The sequence below is a fragment of the Cetorhinus maximus genome, chromosome 18, assembly GCF_964194155.1.
Source record: "Cetorhinus maximus chromosome 18, sCetMax3.hap1.1, whole genome shotgun sequence".
Lineage (NCBI taxonomy): Eukaryota > Metazoa > Chordata > Chondrichthyes > Lamniformes > Cetorhinidae > Cetorhinus > Cetorhinus maximus.
In genome coordinates, this window is record NC_135896.1 from 3008362 (window position 1) to 3030982 (window position 22621).

A 22621-nucleotide genomic window follows, 5' to 3' on the forward strand; every position below is an offset into this window, starting at 1 on the left:
CAGTGAAGGGACGATACATTTTCAAGTCAGGATGATGAGTGGCTTGGAGAAAATTTGTAGGCGGTGGTGTTCCTATAAGCCTGCTGTCCTTCTCCTAAGTGGTGGAGGTCACAGGTTTGCAAGGTGTTGTCAAAGAAGTCTTGGTGAGTTGCTGCAGTCCATCTTGGTCCATGTACAACAAAATTCATCACAACTGCAGAAATACCTGTGTTTGAATCAGAGTGATTCACAGATAACGGAGACCATTCACCTCATCCTAACCCATCCATTGAGAAAGACCATCCAAATCTTTCAAAAATTATTCTCTATTTTGAATCCACTGCCCTGTCAGGAATCCACTTCATGTATTGATCATTTTGCCTCAACTGTATCCTGACATTGTTTCCTCACTTGGCATTTGCTAGTTTAAACCCTTGCTCTGTTAGAACACATTAGTTTAAGGCCGTGTTCTGGGTTAATATTTCAGATGCTGTTTGGTATCTTACACATGCAGAGGTTGCTGCCTGTCATTTCCCGACATGAGAAACCCAAGCTGCTTCTATCTGTTCTCGTAAGTCACTACTACTAATGTTAGGGGTTAGTCTTGTGGCTTATCCTCACAATGTCTCCCTTATTGTCTGAGTAGCAAGATCGAGACATGAGCTGTGGTGTGACCAGAGAAATGTATGATTTAAGCATGACTTCCTCTGTTCGCTGTCATGTTGTGGTACCTTGGAACATTTTACTACATTAAAGACAGTACATAAATGCAAGTTGTTATCATAGTGTCCTTTAGCCTCCCTGTTTTACACATTGAGTATGGGATCATCCATAAAGCTCCGAGACACAGTAATTTCAGCCAAATCACCCTTTATGGAGCATCTGACGTGCAGTATTTAACCGCATTGAATTGAATTTTTATCTTTCACTGATCTGCCCGTTTAGGTTTGGTTTGGATCAAATTCAGGCAATAAATCCTTGGCCCTTTCTTCATTCAGCCAAATCAGTGTCTGCAGATTAAATGGTTGACCACACTTGGTGTTACCATAACCCTGTGACATTTGTATTAACACAAGGTCACTGGTAGCTTGGTGAGCAGTTACACTGCTCTGTGTGCCATTGAACCGTGCAGTCTAGACAATGTGTTGGATCTTTTGGGCGAGGGAGGGTGGAGCCAGAGTCTCCCCCACTGATCACTGTAGAAGAATCCATGTTTGAAATTGTGTGTATTTCGAGTGGTACTGCACAGAATGAAGTCATTCAGTCCAATGACTTTGCAAGGCTCTTTTGAAGAACAATCCAGTTAGTTCCACTCCCTTGCTCTTTCCCCATCTCTTAGTATTTTTTGACTCTTTCTAGTAATTATCCATTTCACTTTTGAATGTTAATGTTGAATCTGTTTTCGCCATAGAGCCCATTCCTAATCCTAACCACTAGCAGCCCCTTAACTTAAATCCCCACCCTCTGCTTTCCAACCCTCCAGCCATTGGAAACAACTTTTTTTCCCCCAAGTACTCATATTAAATCTTTGTTGTAAGATATCGAAACATGACAGCCAATTTGTGCACAGTAATTTTCGACATGAGTTAACCACCAGGTAATTCTGTTTGTGATACAAAAACAGAATTACCTGGAAAAACCCAGCAGGTCCGGCAGCATTGGTGGAGAAGAAAAGAGCCGACGTTTCGAGTCCTCATGACCCTTCAACAGAACCTTCTGTTGAAGGGTCATGAGGACTCGAAACGTCGGCTCTTTTCTTCTCCACCGATCCTGCCGGACCTGCTGAGTTTTTCCAGGTAATTCTGTTTTTGTTTTGGATTTCCAGCATCCGCAGTAGTTTTTTGTTTTAATCTGTTTGTGATGTTTGCTGAATATTGGGCAGGATATCAGGGAGAGCTCCCTTGCTCTTTGAATATTGCTGTGGGGTCTTTTATATTCATTGAAGAAGGCAGGCAAGTAACATCCAATCAGAATGATGCCACTTCTGACTCAGCAGTGCTTCCTCAGTACTACACTGTGCATGTCAGCCTGGATTATGGGCTCAATTCTTTGCAGTGAGATATCAACCTATTATCTTATGACACCAAGGCTGCCATTTTGAGGCTGACTGGACAGGATTTGGGCTCAGCACCTCCTGCGCTCATGTCTCGTTATGAAGCTTGGTGTCAAATTGTGTTTGTGAATCGTCTTGGGATGTTTTACTGCTTTACAAACACTATGTAAATACAATTAATTGTTGGTTTGGGGAGGTGGTGGTACCTATGGAACTGTACACTCGGGGTAGGCTAAGGAGAAGAACAGCAGAGGTGTTGAATGATTGTGCACATTTGTTGCTACTGAGTGCTTGTTAAATGCATGTTTCTCTTGTTACTGTAATCATTGAGCCTCAGTCTTAATGTGAATGGCTGCTTGGGTTCAGTTAGTAATTGATCAGGGTTAAAGCTCTTATGTTCTGTCTCTAATAATGTTGGAATGAAACATTTCTTTATCGTCGTCCCCTAATGAGAGATGATGCAGCACCGAGTTGTTGACTTCCCAGAAATCATGATCTGCAGGATTGCATTGCCAGTCTGTGGGCTACTCTATGCTATGTGTTAACAGATTGGAATGCAGGGTTCTCCTTTATATTTTAGTATGTGCGCAGGCCTTGATATATTTTTGCTCTGGGAACATCCAGTGGGGTTTGAAGCCTGCTGCTACTTCCTCTAATTGTTGTGGAGAGGTAAAGAAGAGAATTGATGGAGAGAAATTGAATTTAAGAGTAATTAACACATTGCAATCTATGTGTAGTTCAAGGTCTTAGATATAGAAGGAAATAGCTTGCATTTCTGTAATGTCTTTCACTGCCTCAGGTCATCCCAAAGCACTTTACAACCAAGTGTAGTCACTATTTTAATGTAGGAAATATGGCAGCCAATTTTCACACAGCAAGATTCCACAAACAGTTATTAGATAATTACCAAATATTTTTTGGTGTTGATCGGGGGATAAGTGTTAGACTGGATACTGGGAGAACTCTTTAGTCTTACTCACAATGGTGGCATGAGATCTTTTGTGCTCATCTGAGAGAGAGAGCAATGGCAGGAGGTTTAATGTCACATCCAAAAGATGCTAAATTGGCAGAGTGACTTTCTGCGCACAACTGTTGGAATGGGAGAGAGTGTTTGCAGCTGAGACCAAGGTCTGAAATGCTCCACCCACCAACACCCCCCCCCCCCCCCCCCCCCCCCCCAAAAAAAAAACAACGCTCAGCAGGTCTGGCAGCATCTGTGGAGAGAGAAACGGAGTTGACTATGACCTTTTCCTCTGATGACTCTTGATACGAAGTTAGGTGGGAAAGTAGCCATGAGGATGACACGAGGAGGCTGCAAAAGGATTTAGACAGGCTAAGTGATTCAGCAAGAGTGTGAGAGATAGAATATAATGTAGTGAAGTTATCCACTTCGGTAGAAAAATGTTGGTATTCAATGGGACCTGGGTGTGCTTGTACATGAATCGCAATGTTAACATATAGGTACAGCAAGCAATTGGGTAGGCAAATATTGGTAAGTTAGCCTTTATTACAAAGGGGTTAGAGTATAAAAAGTCTTGTTGCAATTGTATAATGGTCTTGATGAGACCACATCTGGAGTATTATGTACGGGTTTGATCTCTTTACTGAGAGAAGAGGGAGTGCAATGTAGGTTCACCAGATTGATTGATTCCTGGAAGAAGGAGATTGAGTAAACTAGGCCTATATTCCCTAGAGTTTAGAAGAATAAGAGATGATCTGATTCAAGCAAATGAAATTCTTGCAGGGCTTGATAGGGTAGATGCTGGGAGGTTGTTTCTCCCTGGCCGGATAATATAGGACATGGTGTACAGTCTCAGAATTAGGGGTTGCCCTTTTAGGACTGAAATGAGGAGAAATTTCTTCACGTGGGCTTGGAATCCTCTGCATATCCACAGCTCTCTAGTAGCCTTTGAATGTGTTCAAGACAGAGATTGACATTTTTTTGGGTACGAAGGGAATCAGGGGATATGGGGATAGTGAGGGTAGGTGGAGTTGAGGTAGAAAGTCAGCCAAGACCGTATTGACTTGCAGAGCAGGCTTAAAGAACCAAATGGCCTACTTCAACTTATGTTCTCTCTCTGTACCATGCTCTTACTCTCACTCCCTCCCCTTTTTCTTTCCACCACCCCACCCCATTCTGTTTATACAGTCTGCCATTGGTTAACATGGTGGTTGAAGTTTAGCATTATGTTGATTTGTGTGCTTAAAAATCATACTTCAGTATATTTTACTGATTCACTCCCATTCTGAATTTTTATATTTCAGGTCCTGGTAAAGCTCCATCACTGGGAACAGGGTTCCACACTAACCTTGGGAAGGAATCGCGCGCACAGACACTACAGAATGGTAAATCTGCAGCAACAATGACTATTAGATTAATTGGTGGCAGCCTGTACATGTCTCTGTCTTCAAAGCAAAATACTGCGGATGCTGGAAAGACTCAGCAGGTCTGGCAGCGTCTGTGGAGAGAGAGACAAAGTTAATGTTTCAAGTCCATATGACCCTTCTTCAGAGCAAGGGTCATAGGGCCTTCTGAAGAAGGGTCATACGGACTCGAAGCGTTAACTTTGTTTCTCTCTCCACAGATGCCGCCAGACCTGCTGAGTTTTTCAAGCACTTCCTGTTTTTAGGTCAGATTCCCAGCATCTGCAGTATTTTGCTTTAATTTTGATTTTCTCTAGGGCAGTGCTTGTCAACGTTTTTGATTGTTGGGCTAGTGGTTTTGCACTTCCGTCTCTCAGGATTACTTCCAAATGTTTACAGTGAAGGGCAATGTATTTCTGTTATGCACAGGATTAGAAGACATTTTTTAAATTGTAAATGCTGTATATGTTCTAATTTTACTGGGAGTGATTTGGATTATTGTTTTTGTGCAGTAGCATATATCTGAATTAACAATTTCATATTATGTTCTAAGTTGATAACTGCTTTTTCAAATTGTTTTCAAATAATCTACCGTGTGTACATTTATTAACGTCCTTTTAGTGTTGTCCATCAAAATTTTCACTCCAAGGATAGTAGAAATCTTAAATTCTTTCTCCCCAGAAGGCTGTGGATGCTGGGGAGGTCAGTTGATATTAGCAAGACTATGATCAATAGATTTTTGTTATTGTGTTATCAAAGAAATGGAGTAAAGTGGGTAAATGGAGTTGAGGTGTAAAGATCAGCCATGGTCTAATTGAATGATGGAACAGCCTCCTCCATTCCAAAAATCATTTGTTGCCTCAAGGGAACAAAGGGGCAATGTTCTGAGCTGATTTGTAATCATGCTTTCATGGGTGTTTTTTGCTGGTGGCCGCAGGGCTTGCCAGTAGGAGAGGAGTAAGCTATTGGGCTGAAATTAGGACCTACAGGGTTAATGAGGCTCCTACAAATGTTTTATGAATGAAGTGTTTTTCTGCCTCTTGAGGACATTCCCTTTCTGTTACCACACAACAAAATCACAAGACAAAATGGACAAGGAAGCCCATGAAAGGAAGATGAATTTGTATAAGCACCTTATCATGCCTTACACCCAATTGAAGTACATCTGAAATGTATTCACTGCTGTAATACCTGAAGCGCAGTAACCAGTTTGTACATAGCAAGGCTCCATAAACAGCAATGTAATTAGAACCAGATATTCTGCTTTAGTGATAAGGAACAAATGTTAGCCAAGGCACAGGAGACAACTTCCCCCACTTATCTTGGAAATGGTGCAGTGGGATCTTTTCCATCTCATCCAAAAGTCATAGAATTCGACAGTGCACAGCCCCCTCAATGTTGCCCCTTCGATAGCGCAGTACCCATCCTCAGTCCAGCACTGGAGTCTCAGCCTTGATTTTGGACTGAAATGTTTGGGGTGGAACTAGAACCCATGATCTGACACAGGAGAGAGTGCTACCAACTGACCCAGGGCTGGCACTCTAATGGCAAAGCTCATACAAGCGTGCTGAACAACAGTTTGTAATTATATAGAGCTTTTAACATGACAAACATTCCAAGGCACTTCACAGCAGTGTTAGCAAACAGATTTTGACACTGAGCCACACAAAGTGATATAAGGACGCAACCACGACGTTGGTCAGAGGTAGGTTTTAAGCATCGTCTTTAAGGGGGGAGGAGAGGCAGAGAGGTTTAAGGGAGGAATTCTAGAGCTTGGGGCCGAGGCAGCTGAAGGCGTGGCCACCAATGGTGGAGTGATTAAAATCGGGGATGCCCAAGAGGCTGGAATTAGGGGAACACAGATATCCTAGGAGTGTAGGGCTGAAGGAGAGATGGACATTGTGGAGATCGAGGCCACAGAAGGATTTGAAAACAAGAATGAGAATCTTAAAATCATGACATTGCTTAATCAACAGCCAAAGTAGGTCAGTGAGCACAGGGGTGATGAGTGAATGTGATTTAGTGAGAGTTATGGCATTGGCAGCAGAGCTTTGGGTGATCTCAAGTTTACTCAAGAACATGTGATCTCAAGAATATGTGAGGCTGGCCAGATATATATTGGAATAGTCAAGTCTAGAAATAATTAGGGTTAATGAGGGTTATGTGTAACAGAGGTGGAAATAGGCACTGTTAGTGATGGGTGTGAATATGTGGCTGGAAGCTCATCTCAGGTCAGATATGGCAGCAAAATAATGAACAGTCTAGTTTAGTCTCAGACAGTTGGGAAAGGAGAGGGTGGGGCTATGGCCAGTCTGTGGAGGAAATTTCTGCTCATATGGTATTGAGTGTCAGCCAAGCAAGCAGTCTGACAAACTGGGAACAGTGGAGGTTCAAGAGAGGTGGTGACCGTGGCCTTTTAAAATAATTCACACATCTGTGCATGTGCAGTAATTCAAAGGGGTCAACTAGTGTCTGCTTTGCATAGGGAGTTTCATGCTGCTTCACTGTACCGCAGCTTAAAGGGAACATTGGTGATGAGCTGGATGTTGTCAGTGTATATGTGGAAACTGACACTCATTTCAAATGATCTTGCTGAGAGACAGCATATAGATGAGGAATGCGAGGGGGCCAAGGATAGGTCCTTGGATGCCAGAGGTTACGGTGTAGCTTCAGGAAGAAAAGATGCACTGGCTATGATTGGATAGATAAGAATGGAATCAGGTGAGAGTAGTTCCCCCCCCACCCCAAGCTGGACAACAGTGGAGAGGGTTAAAGGAAGATGATGTAGTCAACCATGTCAAAGGCTGCAGTCAAGTCAAGCAGGACGAGGAGGGATTCAGTGTTTCAAGTCTGTGTGACTCTTCAGAGCTGAAGAAGAGCCACACGGACTCGAAACATTAGCTTTGTTTCTCTCTCCACAGATGCTGCCAGACCTGCTGAGTTTTTCCAGCATTTTCTGTTTTTATTTCAGAATCTGCAGTATTTTGCTTTTATCTGAGGGATAGTTTAACTTTGTTACAGTCCCTTAGGATGCCTTTTGTGACTTTGATAACAACTCTTTCAATCGTGCGATTGGAGGGATTCAGACATGAGTTTTAGGGAAGGTGAGAACGGATTTTGGAGGCAGCAACATGTTTGAGGACTTTAGAGAGGAAAGGGAGGTTGAAGATGGTGCAGTAGTTTGCGGGGACAGAAGGGTTGGTATCAGTGGTTGGTATCTTAAGGAAAGGGAGGATGATGGCAGCTTTGTCGGAGAGATGGTACAATACCTGAGAGGGAGCCAGGAAGGCAAGTTGGTTGCTCAGCAGTTTAATGTAAAAGGAGTGGAGGAAGCAGGTGGTGCGTCTCGATAAGCGTGGAAAAGATATGAGGAAAACGGGAGAGCAGAAGATAAAAGTTCAGGGCTGGGACAGTGGGGTGCATTAGAAGAAGCTTGGCCAGATGGGCTGGATAAAGGGAGGGAAGCAGCAAAGGCTTTTGTGAAAGAATTTAAGGAAGGGGAACAGTGATGAATCTCTGCTCTGGTGACGTAACCACAGCCATGTGGAGTGTTCAGCTACCCTCTCCAGTGGCATCATCAGCATGTGCTCGTATCTTGGCATGGAACCGTCATATATAGTTCCTTGATCAAAAAGGGGCCGATCATTTAGGACAGAGATGAGGAGAAATTATTTCAGTCGCATGTTGTGCAATTGTCTACCCCAAGGATTGTGGATGCTCCATCGTTGAATACGTTTAAGCTCTCAGGGTATTAGGGATATGGGGGGTTGGTGGGAAAGTGGAGTTGAAGACCAAGATCAGCCATGATCATATTGAATGATGGAGCAGGCTCGATGGGCCATATGGTCTACTCCTTTTTCTTACGTTCTTGTGTTTGACGTCTGAGCTCCATTTTAAAAATAGAAAATACAGTCTGTAGATAGCCAAGTCCATCAGCATCTGAAAAAAGGTTAACATTTGCAGAACTCGCTTGATAAATCTGGGTAATTATGCTCTTTCGTCCGCTATTCAGCAATGCCTGTGAGAAGCAGTGCCATCTGGTAAGAAAAGAATGCTCAAGGGAATAAAATGACTCATCTTGAATCCCATGGTGTAAATATAATATATACTTAAAATTCCCTAAAGTAATCTCAAAGTGCACATGTTGCATAGAATTTCTTTGTAATTGCTGCAAATGACTATTCCCACAAGTGAGTTGGGAGGGAGAAATTTCTTCTGTTGGTTTTCTGTCCATGTATAGCAGCTTCCAATCCCTAATTTAATGTCCCTTCCTTCTTCCTCCTCTCTGAGGATGTGCCGACTCTTTTCTGTCATATTATTCCACACTTGTTATACTGCATTCAGGCTGCCATCCTCCAAGTTGAGGTATGATAGTGTAATGGTTGTTACTGGCCCAGTAATCCAGAGGCCTGAACTAATATCTGGAGACTTGAGTTCAAATCCCACCACATTTCAAATCGATTAATAAATAATCCTGGAATTAGAGGCTGTTATCAGTAATGGTGTAACTACCAGATTATCGCAAAATTCTACCAGGTTCACTAATATCCAATCGGTAATGCCATCAATACCAATATGGACCTCCAAATCCACAGCAATGTGACTAACTCCTAACTTCCCTCTGAAATGGCCCAGCGAGCCACTCGGTTGTCAAGGAAGTGGCTCACCGCCACCACCTTGAGGGCAATAGATGCTGGCCTTTCTAGTGATACCTACATCCTGTGAACGAATTCACGTAAAGTGTGAACCTAGTCAGCTGTTTGTGAGTATGGATGGCACCACAACTGAACTTTTATACTTTCTCACAGGGATCAGTTGGCCAGAAGTGGCAGTTTAGTGTGCAGCAGCCAGTTGCAGCTCCTCAAGCTGTGGTTACCTGCCTCACCTCGATGGCCTGATTGGCCTTTGGTGCTGTATGATTTTATGGTGGAGGAGTGGGGTTATTAACTGGATAGCTCTAGCAAAAAGCTGGTACAGGCACAGTGGACTGAATGGCCTTCAGCACAGACTTAAAATCGAACTATACTGGTATTACACTGCCAGTCTTCGTGCCCAGAGGCTATTGGAGGTGTTGAGTTGTATGCTTTTAAAATACTTTTTCTTTGTCGCCTCCAATCTCCTTTATCTCCTCATTTTGAACAGTCAAGGTGCCCTTTTGGTTAACAGGTATAAAATGAAACGTTCATAGTGATGTTGCATAATCTAGACTAATACCAGGAATGGGCGGGTTGTCTTATGAGGAAAGGTTGGACAGGTTAGGCTTGTATCCACTGGAGTTTAGAAGAGTAAGAGGTGACTTGATTGAAACCTTTAAGATCCTGAGGCGACTTGACAGGGTGGATGTGGAGAGGATGTTTCCTCTTGTGGGAGAATCTAGAACTAGGGGTCACTGTTTAAAAATAAGGGGCCTCCCATTTAAAACCGAGATGAGGAGAAATTTTTTGAGGGTTGCGAGTTTTTGGAATTCTCTTCATCAAAACGTGGTGGGAGCAGAGTCTTTGAATATTTTAAAGGCAGAGCTAGATAGATTCTTGATAAACAAAAGAGGAGGGGGGTGGTTTGAAAGGTTATAGGGGTAGGCAGGAATCTGATCAGCCATGATCTTATTGAAAGGCAGAGCAGACTCTAGGCAGAGTGACCCACTCCTGCTCCTAATTTGTATTTGCCATTTTAAGCCATTTTATGATGTGTATATGCATAACATCTGGGACCCCACTGCTTCTAATTGGCAAGCTGGTGCTAACACAGTTTGCTGTCTATATGTGTTGAGTGATCAAACAATTCTGATACTAATAAAACCTTGAAATGGGCCAATAAATTCCTTTTGAGAACCTGTGCATAATGGTAATTTGCATAGGAAAGATAAATTTGTTGGGTTATTGTGATATGATTTACTTAAAGTACACTAGAATGAGGTTTGAGCTCTTCACTAAACACCTGTTTCTACCTGCAATAACTGGCACACTTTGCCCAGTGTAAGCAGCGACTAAGAAATTGAAATTGATGGTAATAGAAATCGGTTAGTGCTACTTGTCTGATTTGAACAGTTGGCCGGTTTAAACAGTTTAAATGGTGGAATTATGTACATGAACACTCAAAATTCACTTACAACCACTTTCACTCAACTCGTGCTCGATCTGCTTTCTTTCTCTCTCTCTCTCTCTCTCTCTCTCCTTCCCTGCTCCTTCTGACTTTCAATCCAAAAATGTAGGATTTGTTGATCATGAGCTCATTTGTCATGCTGAATTTGCAGATTAGGAACTGGGCTGAGGCTGCTGAAAACATTTACCATCCATCCAGCTTTTCATCTGACTGGCCTGGGCTGAACTAGAACTCCGGTCCCCAGAGCTGGAAGGACTGTGCTTTCATAGTCTAAATGACCTAATTTTGGATTTGCACTGTTCTTTGATGTCTAGCTTTCACAAGCTTGCTTACTGTTTGGAGGAATGATTTGAAATTTAAAAAAATATTCCTTTTTAGGTCATGTTTGCTTGACATCTTTTTGAAGCTGGGGAGAGTTTGCGTTGTGTGATGTGCTGACATCAGCAGGAACGCAGCCCCTCTGGCACCTCATCCAAGCTGCCATTGTGTGTGCATAAGGTTTGACCACCAGCATCGGGTTATTCGATCGTGGAGCGAAATGAGCTGAGCCAGAACCTGTTCTCATCTTGAACAAAAACAAAAATACCTGGAAAAACTCAGCAGGTCTGACAGCATCGGCGGAGAGGGATACAGTTAACGTTTCGAGTCCGTATGACTCTTCAACAGAACTAAGACATATAGAAATGAGATGAAATATAAGCTGGTAGAGGGGGGTGTGGGACAGGTAGAGCTTGATCGGGGGCCAGTGATAGGTGGAGGCCAAGAAGAGACTGCCAAGATGTCATAGACAAAAGGACAAAGGGGTGTTGACGGTGGTGATATTATCTAAAGGTTGTGCTAATGGGGACATTAAGGGTAGAAAGCAGGATGAGCAAGTGGCAGATGGCCTTAGTGGGGGTGGGGTGTGGGGGAAGGGATCAAATAGGCTGAAAGGTGGAGATAAAACAATAGATCGAAATAAATTTAAAAATAGGAGGGAAAAGAAAAATATATTTGTAAAAAAAAATTTTGAAATTATTGGGAAAAGGGGGATCAGAAAGGGGGTGGGGATGGAGGAGAAAGTTCATGATCTAAAATTGTTGAACTCAATATTCAGTCCGGAAGGCTGTAAAGTGCCTAGTCGGAAGATGAGGTGCTGTTCCTCCAGTTTGCATTGAGCTTCACTGGAACAATGCAGCAGGCCAAGGATGGACATGTGGGCATGAGAGCAGGGTGGAGTGTTGAAATGGCAAGCGACAGGGAGGTCTGGGTAATGCTTGCGGACAGACCGAAGGTGTTCCGCAAAGCGGTCACCCAGTCTGCGTTTGGTCTCTCCAATGTAAAGGAGACCGCATCTTGTCGTCTGCATGTTTTCCAGTGGCTGGGGGATTGAAGGATGGGGAAAGGTTGGGGCTTGTTTTAGCAATTGGGAGTGGGCTGGTTTTGTTTTCCATTCCAGTGCCTTGTCCTGGGGCAGTATGCTGTAGCCCTGCCTGAGACTGGGTAACTCAGTGCAGACTGAGATTAAACATGGGACCTTTCTGATCATTGCATTTTAGTACCACAGTGGGCACATCCTGTACACCACAGGCAATTCTGGGAAAAGATCTTTGTTTGTCGTCATTTAAATTTATGGGAAAAATCGAACTCTGGTAACTAACATACAAAGAAATGTCTATGGTCTGGACTTCGCACATCATTTACTTCCAGTTATTGAATGATATGAGTGCTAAAGAGAACAGAATTTTAGGCCAAATTAATTGCACACACAACTATTTTACATTCAAGTATCCATGATTTTGTTTGAATGTTGGTTCAAATGTTCATTCACCAGAAGCAGTTCCTGCTCACTTAACGAACCACTTCCCAAGGCTGGCATGGCAGCAATCAGCCGATTTGTGCCTGTTCAGGGGTGTTTATTACATTGTGTACAGTCCCTCAAGCGCACAGGCACCTGTGATTGCATTAATCACCTGTACCTGCAGTGAGTGGCAGTCCATTTAAGCGTGACCCTGTTGCTTCTCCTGCTGCTGCTACAGATACTTCATATTCACTTCAACTTAGTCTAACTTCACTCAGTTACAAAGGTGTCAGCTGTGGCTCAGTTCATAGCACCCTCGCCTTTGAATCAGAGGGTTGTGGGTTCACGTCCCACTCCCGGAAACCAAGAACTGTGATTGTACTCGAAAGAGTTGCAATCTGTGACTGTTGATAACTCGAAAGAGTTTCACTCAGTTACAGCGAGCAGGGCACACCTGTGCGGCTTCAATTGAGTGCCGGTCACAGGTCTTATGTACCAAAGCAATCAATTGAAACCAATTAAATAGTAAGACCAACATCATTAAATGAGCCAGTTGAAGGATGGTCCTTTTGCTGGCAATCCCACTCTAGTTTGTGATGGTAGAGAATGCAATATCTCAGTCATGAATTGATTAAGTTGATTCATGGGGCGCCTGGGCTTATGTTAATGAGTCCACATGGTGATGAGCGTAATGTCACCTTGGCGCAGCATCCACTGCATTTTACCAGCTGTGGCCCTAATGTAAACTCCAGGCCAATGGATTTTTGGCTCAGTTGTGCCCAAGCAATTACTCGTTTATCAGATATGACACCGTACCTAGCTTGTTTGTAGAAGTGTCCAGAGACATTTAAACCTTGCATGCCCTTTCATATTTTCCCTGACTCTTTACACCTGACTCCTGATCCTACTGGACTTGAACACCTCCCGATTAAAAGCAGACCCTCTGCGGATGTCCAGCAGGTCGATTGATATTTGTAAAGTGAGAAGATTGAATAATAATCTGGGTATAGACTCTGCACCAGAACAGCTCTGATGGAGAATAAACCCCAAATTTGCATCTGATATTAACTCCTCAGTAACAGTTCTACACTACATTTTCCTTAATTAATTTAAATTTTCAATTACACTTTGTGCCTCTACAAAACCAGCCTTTTGGATTTAAAATATCCAGTCAAACTTCTGAATTTTAGTCTTGACTCTTAGCCATTCTTGGGTTGTTGGCAGTGGTGTCTAGGCTTTCATTTATTGCCCATCCCTAGACACCCCGAGAAGGGTAAGACAGGATGACTACTTGCTGGCCGAAGTGGGTGCAGTGGACCAAATGGCGGCCTCCTGTGCTAAGTTTCTATGATTCTATGAAAGTGGTGGATTTTGTTCTGGATTGATTTTTTAATTCAACTGTGTATCCCACTAGGCCACTTCAGAAAGCAGTTAATAGTTAAAACATGGTTGTGAGAGACTGGACTCAAATATAGGCCAGATTGGGCAAGGTCAGCATATTTCTTTCCCTTAAAGCACATTAATGAACCAGTTGGATTTTTGACATTCCAAAAGCTGTATCACTTCCAAACAACCCACATACCCAATCCTTCAAGCATTACCTGCCGTGTGTGTGGTAGAGTCTGTGGATTGCGCATTGGACTTAACAGCCATCTCAGAACCCATCAGCCCGGTGTGGGAAGTAAACTATCCTCCATCCTGAGGGACTGCTGAAGAAGACAGATCAAGTATTTTTTTTCAGATTTGTTAAACTGAATTCAAATTCTCAAACTGCCCATGATTGGATTTGAGCTTGCATCCTCTGGATATTTAGCCTGCTAACATAATCACGACACTACCTTCCGTATGAGTGTGAGCATACAAACATGAATTAGGAGCAGGAGTAGGCCATTTGGCCCCTCGAACCTGCTCCGCCATTTGATAAGATCATCAGCTGATCTGATTGTGGCCTCACTTTCCTGTCTACCCCTATACTCTGACTCTCTTGTCAGTCAAAAATTTACCTAACTTAACCTTGTATATATTCAAAGATCCAGCCTCCATGCTCTCTGAGGAAGAGAATTTCACAGACTAACGACACTGAGAGAAAACATTTCTCCTCATCTCCGTCTTAAATTGGAGACCGCTTATTTTTAAATTCTGTTCCCTAGTTCTAGTCTCTCCCATAAGAGGAAACATACTCTCAACATCTACCCTGCTAATTCCCCTCAGGATCCTATAGGTTTCAAGAAGATAACCCGTCAACTGACCAACAGTTTTCTGACTTAGAGATAGATTAAGTTGGAGATTATAAATGTCAAAACAAAACACCAATCTCACTGCATGTCTGAAATATTAATGAGGACAAAGAGTTTTGAAATTGATGCATGGTGTATTGGTTCACCAGTGAAGGTCACTCTCCATGACTTGATGCCAATGGAAAGATGTTTTGTAGAAATTGGCAGAATGAGCATTGCTTGGTGGCTGATGGCAGCGATGGCCACAGGTTGGTAGCAGAGAAGACAACAGTTGATTCATGAATTGATGTCTTGCCATTTGAGAAGATGTCCTTTTATTTGATATGGGCACAGATCTATTAATAAGGCTAGATGCACAGTTGTGAAGGCATCTGACAATTCATTATGCAGATGAGCTGGTGCTTTCCTGTTGGTCAAAACCTGTTTACCTACGCTGGAATTCTGAATGAGACGCACAGATGTGCCTCCTTGATGGCTTATTCGGTAAATGGAGCTGGGCCATAAAGACTCGGAAGACCTGGGATTAGTTCATGGTTTCATGTTTCCATGTGCCCTGAAGAAGATAGAAAATTGAGATGAGATTAAAAAATAACAGCAAACAACAGTAAGTTGGCATGATCTAGTTAGTGCAGAGTTGTGTGTTAAATCTATGAATTAAACATCAACTGCAAGCTGTGAGATTTATTCTACATCCGTTTTTTTCCCCCCACTGATCTCCATTCCTCCTCCTGAAGGCACTGATTCCTTAGTTGAGGCATGGTTTACCTGTGACTCCCCCTCCCCACACCCACAGTCAGCCTCACCAAAGAGCTGTTTATGTGTAAGCCTCAGCTTTTAGACCTCAAGGTTGAGGGTAGTAGTGCCAAATTTTTGTCTCGCCCAAATCTTTCCATGTACACCTCCAGCTGGGGTCACTGACAATCAGGAGCCGGATTACATCAAATTTACAGCACAGAAACAGGCCATTCAGCCCACCAGTTCTATGCTGTTGTTTAAGTTCACATAAGCTTCCGCTCACCCTACTTCATCTTGCCCTATCAGCATAAACTTCTATTCCTTTCTCCCTCAAATTTATCCAGCTCCCCCCTTAAATGCAGCTATTCACATCACCTTAATTACTCTTTGTGGTAGTGAGTTCCAACCAATGTCTTGACCATTCTGCCCATAGGCCATTTCCAATGACAGGAAAAGGATATTGCTATCATGTGCACACACATCTTTGGGAGCAGCCTTACCCCAGTTGAATGTTCCCCCACCCCAAAAATCCCAAGATCTGTGTTTACATTTGGTGCCACCAGTTTATATTTGGGACCAGTGATAGGGAAGGGTGTTTTCCCTTTTGGAGGCATTCATAGGAATATATGGATTAAGAGCAGGAGTGGTGAATCTTTGGAATTCTTTACCCCAGCAGCGCTGGAGTGCTGCTTTGGGCTGCATTAGAGTGCTTAAGTTGGAGTTTGGTGAGAGAGGGATTTTGCTGAAGCGGGAAGGAGGGATCCTTTCATTTTCTACCTTTCCTCAGTAAGAAGAGGAGTGGCCTTGTAATTGGGACCTGGCAAATATTTCTTCTGTCCTTAATATTCTCTAAACTAGTGGAAGTAAAAGTAAAGGGAGCAATTTAAGAGTAAGTCATGGCAGGGCAGTTCGGCCAAGTGGAATGCTGCTCCTGTGTGATGTGGGAAGCTGTGAACACTTTGTGTCCACGGTGACCATGTGTGCAGGAAGTGTCTCCAGCTGCAGCTACTCGAAACCCGAGTTTTGGAGCTGGAGCTGCGGTTGTGGCTGGAGTCACTGTGGAGCATTCGCAAGGATGAGAGCTTCATGGATAGCACGTACAGTGAGGTGGTCATGCTACAGATTAAGAATTCACAGACAGAAAGGGAATGGATGACCACCAGACAGACTAAAAGCACTAGGCAGGTAGTTCAGGAGCCCCCTGGGTCTATCTCCATCTCTAACAGATTTTCTGTTTTGGATGCTGCTGGGGGAGATGGTTTCTCAGGTCAATGCAGCAAGAGCCAAGTCCGTGGCACAAGGATTGGCTCAGCTGCATGGGGTGGGGGACAGAAAAGAGTGGGAGAGCAATAGTAATAAGTGATTCCATCGTAAGGGGAACAGATAGACGTTTTTGCGGCCATGTATGTGACACCAGGATGCTATCTTGCCTCCCTGGTGCCAGGGTCAAGGATGTCACTGAGCTGCTGCAGGACATTCTGAAGGGGGAGGGTAAACAGCCAGAGGTCGTGGACCATATTGGTACCAACAACATAGGTAGAAAGAGGGATGAGGTCCTGAAAGCAGAATATAGGGAGCTAGGAAATAAATTAAAAAACAGGACCTCAAAGTTAGTAACCTCAAGATTACTCACAGTGCCACGTTCTAGCGAGACCAGGAATAGGAGAATGGACCAGATGAATGTGTGGCTGGAGAGATGGTGTAGGAGGGAGAGATTGAGTTTCCTGAGTCATTGGGACTGATGCTGGGGATGATGGGACCTGTACAAGCTGGACGGGTTGCACCCCTTCAGGACCCGGACCAATATCCTTGCAGAGGTCGGGAGGGTTTAAACTAGAGTGATGGGGGAGTTGGGGGGGGTGGGAACTTGAGCGGGAAACCAAGATAGGAATGAAAGCAAAAGTGGAAGGCAGAGGAAATGAAGGCTAGCAACAAATAAGGGCATACTACAAAAAAAATGTATAAAAATATTAAAAAGACAAGCCTAAAGGCACTGTATCTGAATGCATGGAGCATTTGCAATAAGGTAGACGAATTAACAGCACAAATAGATGTAAACGGGTACAATATGATTGTGATTACGGAGACATGGCTGCAGGGTGTCCAAGGCTGGGAACTGAATATCCAAGAGGACACGGTATTTAGGAAGGACAGGCGAAAAGGAAGTGGCATGGCATTGTTAGTTAAGGATGAAATCATTGCGATAGTGAGAGAGGATATTGGCTCAGAAAATCTAGATGTAGAATCAGTCTGGGTGGAGCTAAGAAGCAACAAAGGACGGAAAACATTAGTGGGAGTTGTCTTTAGTACTCTAAACAGTGGTGGTAAGGCAGGGGATGGCATTAAACTGGGAATTAGAGATGCATGTAACAAGGGTGCTACAAGCAGAGAAGACTGAGGGGCGACCTGATTGAGGTGTACAAGATTGAGGGGCATGGACAGGGTGGATAGGGAGCAGCTATTCCCCTTAGTTGAAGGGTCAGTCACAAAGGGACATAAGTTCAAGGTGAGGGGCAGGAGGTTTAGGGGGGATGTGAGGAAAAACATTTTTACCCAGAGGGTGGTGATGGTCTGGAATGCACTGCCTGGGAGGGTGGTGGAGGCGGGTTGCCTCAGATCCTTTAAAAAGTACCTGGATGAGCACTTGGCACGTCATAACATTCAAGGCTATGGGCCAAGTGCTGGTAAATGGGATTAGGTAGGTAGGTGAGGTGTTTCTCACATGTCAGTGCAGACTCGATGGGCCGAAGGGCCTCTTCTGCACTGTGTGATTCTGTGATTCAGAGCCTAACAGAGCTAAACAGGGCCAAACAGAGCCTAAAAGAGCCTGGCAAAGTCAAACAGAGCTTGGCAGAGCCAAATAAAAATTATCATGGGTGACTTTAATCTACATATAGACTGGGCAAACCAAATTAGCAATAGTACTGTGGTGGATTAATTCTTGGAGTGTGTATGAGATTTTTTTTTAGACCAGTACATCAAGGAACCAGCTAGGGAACAGGCTATCCTCGATTTTGCTATTGTGCAATGAGAAGGGTTTAATTAATAATCTTGTTGTGTGGGGTCCTTTAGGGAACAGTGACCATAACATGATAGAATCCTTCATTAGGTTGGAAAGCAAAGTAATCCGATCCAAAACTAGGGCCCTAAATCTAAACAAAGGGAACTACGAAGTTATGAGGCATGAGTTGGCTAAGATAGATTGGGGAACTCTTATTAAAAGGCATGGCGGTGGATAGACAATGGCTAATATTTAAAGAACAAATGTATGCATTGCAACAGTTATACGTTTCCTTTCTGGCACAAAAACACAACAGGAAAAGCGGCCCAACTGTGGCTAACAAAAGAAATTAAAAATAGTATTAAAAAAATAGTATTAGATCCAAAGGGGAGTCATATAAAGTTGCTAGATAAAGTAGCAAGCCTGAGGATTGGGAGCGGTTTAGAATTCAGCAAAGGTGGGCCAAGAGATTGATCAAGAGGGGGATAAATAGAGTATGAGAGTAAACTTGCAAGGAACATAAAAGCGGATTTAAAAGCTTCTATATGTAAAAAGAAAAAGATAAGCGAAAACAAGTGTAGGTTCCTTACAGTCTGTAACAGGAGAATTTGTAATAGAGAACAAAGAAATGGCAGAGCAATTAAGAAACTACTTTATGTCACAGAGGAAGACATAAATAAACTTCCCAGGAATGCTGGGGAACCAAGGGTCTAGTGAAGAGGAGGAATTGAAGGAAATTAGTATTACTAAAACAATAGTACTGGAGAAATTAATGGAACTGAAAGCCGATAAGTCCCCAGGGCCTGATAATCTACATCCCAGGGTACTAAAGGAGGTGGCCATGGATATAGTGGATGTGTTGGTTGTCATCTTCCAAAATTCAATAGATTCTGGAACAGTCCCAGCAGATTGGAGGATGGCAAATGTAACCCCACTATTTTTTTAAAAAAGGCAAAAAACAGCAAATTACAGACTGGTTACCCTAACATCAATAGTAGGGAAAATGCTAGAGTCTATTATAAAGGATGTGATAACAGGACACTTAGAAAATATCACCAGGATTAGACATAGTCAGCATGGATTTATGAAAGGTAATTCATGTTTGACAAACCTACTCGTGTTCTTTGAGGACGTAACTAGCAGAATAGATAAGAGAGAACCAGTGGATGTGGTATATTTGGATTTTCAGAAAGCTTTTGATAAAGTCCCACATAAGAGGTTAGTGTGTAAAATTGAAGCATGTGGGATTGGGGGTAATGTATTGGCGTGGATTGAGAATTGGATAGCAGACAGGAAACAGAGAGTAGGATTAAATGGGTCTTTCTTGGAGTGGCAGGCAGTGACTAGTGGGGTACCGTAGGGATCAGTGCTTGGGACTCAGCTATTCACAATATATATCAATGATTTGGATGAGGGAACCAAATGTAATATTTATAAGTTTGCTAATGACACAAACCAGATGAGAATATGAGCGGTGAGGAGGATGTTAAGAGGCTTCAAGGTGATTTAGACAAGTTGAGTGAGTGGGAAAACGCATGGCAGATGCAGTATAATGTGGATAAGTGTGAAATTATCCACTTAGGTAGGAAAAACAGAATGGCAGAGTATTATTTAAATGGTGATAGATTGGGAAATGTTGATGTACAAAGGGACCTGGATGTCCTTGAATACAAGTCACTGAAAGCAAGTGTGCAGGTGCAGCATGAGAAATAGGAACTGGAGTAGACCTTTCGGCCCCTCAAACCTGCTCTGCCATTCAATAAAATCATGGCTGATCATCTTGTGTTTTGATTTTCATGTGTTAAGAAGACCAACAAGTGGCATGTTGGCCTTCATTGCGAGAGGACTTGTGTACAGGAGCAAGGATGTCTTACTGCAGCTGTACAGTGCCCTGGTGAGACCACACCTGGAGTATTGTGTGCACTTTTGGTCTCCTTAGCATAGAGGGAGTGCAGTGAAGGTTCACCAGACTGATTCCTGGGATAGCAGGATTGTGGTATGAGAGATTGGGTCAACTAGACTTGTATTCACTGGAGTTTAGAAGAATGCGAGGAGATCTCATTGAAACGTGTGTATAAAGTTTTGACAGGGCTGGACAGAATAGAAGCAGGGATGATGTTTCCTCTGGCTATGGGGTCTAGAACAAGGGACCCTCGTCTCAGGATACGGGGTCGGCCATTTAGGACTGAGATGAGGAGAAATTTCTTCACTCAAGAACCTGTGGAATTCTCTACCACAGTGGGCTGTGGAGGCCAAGTCACTGAATATATTCAAGAAGGAAATGGATAGATTTCTGGACTCTAAAGGCATCAAGGAGTATGGGAAAAGAGCGGGCATTGAGATAGAGGATCAGCCTATCTCATTATTTTGAATGTTGGAGCAGGCTCGAAAGGCCGAATGGCCTACTCCTATTTTTTCTAATTTTCTATGTTTCAGAGAGCTGTGCAAACTCAATCATTGAGCATGCTCAAGGAAGAAATCGATAGTGCGGGTTAATGGTGTTGAGGTAGATGATCAGCCATGATCTAATTGAATGGGAAGCAGGCTCGATGGGCTGAATGGCCTACTTCCATTCCTGTGCGTAATATTGGGCCTAGTGATTAGGCTACTGATTCTTTGTCCTCCTCAGGGAGCAATACATTTCTTGAATAATCTATCCCTGCACAGCAGTAAATTTTGAATATGAGAACGTTGCATGAGAAATGAAGCTCACTGAGCTCATAAAAGCACTCATCCCAATATTTATGGCAATGGTGGAATAATAAAACTGAGCAACATGGGGCACCAGTCCTATTGTATGTCTATCCTCCAAACTAATACAATGGTGGGGAATGGCAGTTTTCCATGATTACCGACATCTAGTTCTGTTATTCAAGAAATGTGAATGCCGACAGTGCATTACCTGCCTTCTTCATAAACCGTTCCCTTCATCTAATTACCAGACAAAACAATCTAGAATATATACCCTCTGACAGCTTGACTCTGTTCCCAGCCTGTAAACTCATAAGGACAGCATTTATCTCTGCAAAACATTAAAAAAAGGAGAGACTTGCATTTATATAGTGCCTTTCATGTCCTCAGAATGCCCCAAAACACTCCTCAGCCAATGGAGTACTTTTGAAATGTAATCACTGTTGTAATGTAAGAAATTAGGCAGCCAATTTGTACACAGTAAACCCCTACAAACAACACTGTGATAATGAACAGATAATCGGTTTTTGTAATCGTCTTCCGTTTGGCTGGGTATAGAGCAGCAACTATAATTTTATAAAATGTTTTCTTAATGTTGGTTGAAGAATAAATATTGGTCAGGACACTGAGGAGAGCTCCCTTTCTTCGAAATAGCATCATGGGAACTTTTATATCCACCTGATAGGGCAGTCAGGGCCTTGGTTTAACAATCCATTGAAACATGGCTAGTTATAGAATAGACAATTGTGTGTGTGTGTGTTTTAAAATGTGTTTGTTATATATTTTAACTCTATTTCATAACCTGAAACAACAGCACACCTCAATCTTGGCAGCGTAGATCGGCTTATGGAATCACAGGGACTGCAACGGTTGAAGAAGGCAGCTCACCACCACCTTCTCGAGGGCAATTAGTGATGGGCAATAAATGCTGGCCCAGCCAGCGATGCCCACATCCCATAAAATAAAAGAAAGGAAGCTTCCGCTTGTGTGGGAGGTGTTGGAAGGCAGCTTAAACCTTAGAATTCCTCAGCTCCTGAGTCTCCCGAGTAGAGGCTGCTATTGAAAACAAAAACAGAATTACCTGGAAAAACTCAGCAGGTCTGGCAGCATCGATGGAGAAGAAAACAGTTGATGCTGCTATTGAATGGAGGTTGCCATGCATTCCATAAAGAAAGGGACAGTCAGCAACAACGTCCATTTATTATAGGGCCTTTAACACAGGACCTTCACAGGAACATTGTCAGACAAAATTTGGCACTGAGCCACGCTGAGATATTAGAGCAGCTGACAAAATGCTTGGCTGAAGAAGTGGACTTTTAAGGAGCATCTTAAAAGTGGAGAAGTTTAGATCTTGTGGTCTAGGTAGCTGAATACACAGTTGTCATTGGTGGGGTGGAGAAAGCGGGAGATTTTTAAGGCAGAGGTAGATGGGTTCTTGACTAACAAAAGAGCAAAGGGGTACCAGGGTAGGCAGGACAGTGGAGTCGAGGCCACAACTCCACTTTATGGCCGGTCTGTCATTGGGTGTGTCCTCATGCCCCAGTTCCACGTGGCATTTTTAATATTTCTCCTGAGCATCTGCCAAGGGGCAGCTACAGTGTGACACTGTGAAGCTTTTGACTATAGAATGGGTCATCATGGAGCTGTACAGGTGGCTGGAGTTATTTACTCCACCCACA

The 22621-nt window shown here is 43.2% G+C and overlaps 1 protein-coding gene across 2 annotated transcripts in view; it reads left to right on the plus strand.

Annotated features, from left to right (window-relative positions):
• The window catches only part of LOC144692875 (transcription factor IIIB 90 kDa subunit-like), a 323304-nt gene that overhangs the window by 45172 nt on the left and 255511 nt on the right, over positions 1-22621 (plus strand). For both annotated transcript variants that reach the window (XM_078561956.1, XM_078561957.1), the window contains exon 2: positions 4298-4378. In XM_078561956.1, coding sequence (XP_078418082.1) covers positions 4298-4378 — 81 coding nt within the window. The remainder of the gene's footprint in view (positions 1-4297; positions 4379-22621) is intronic.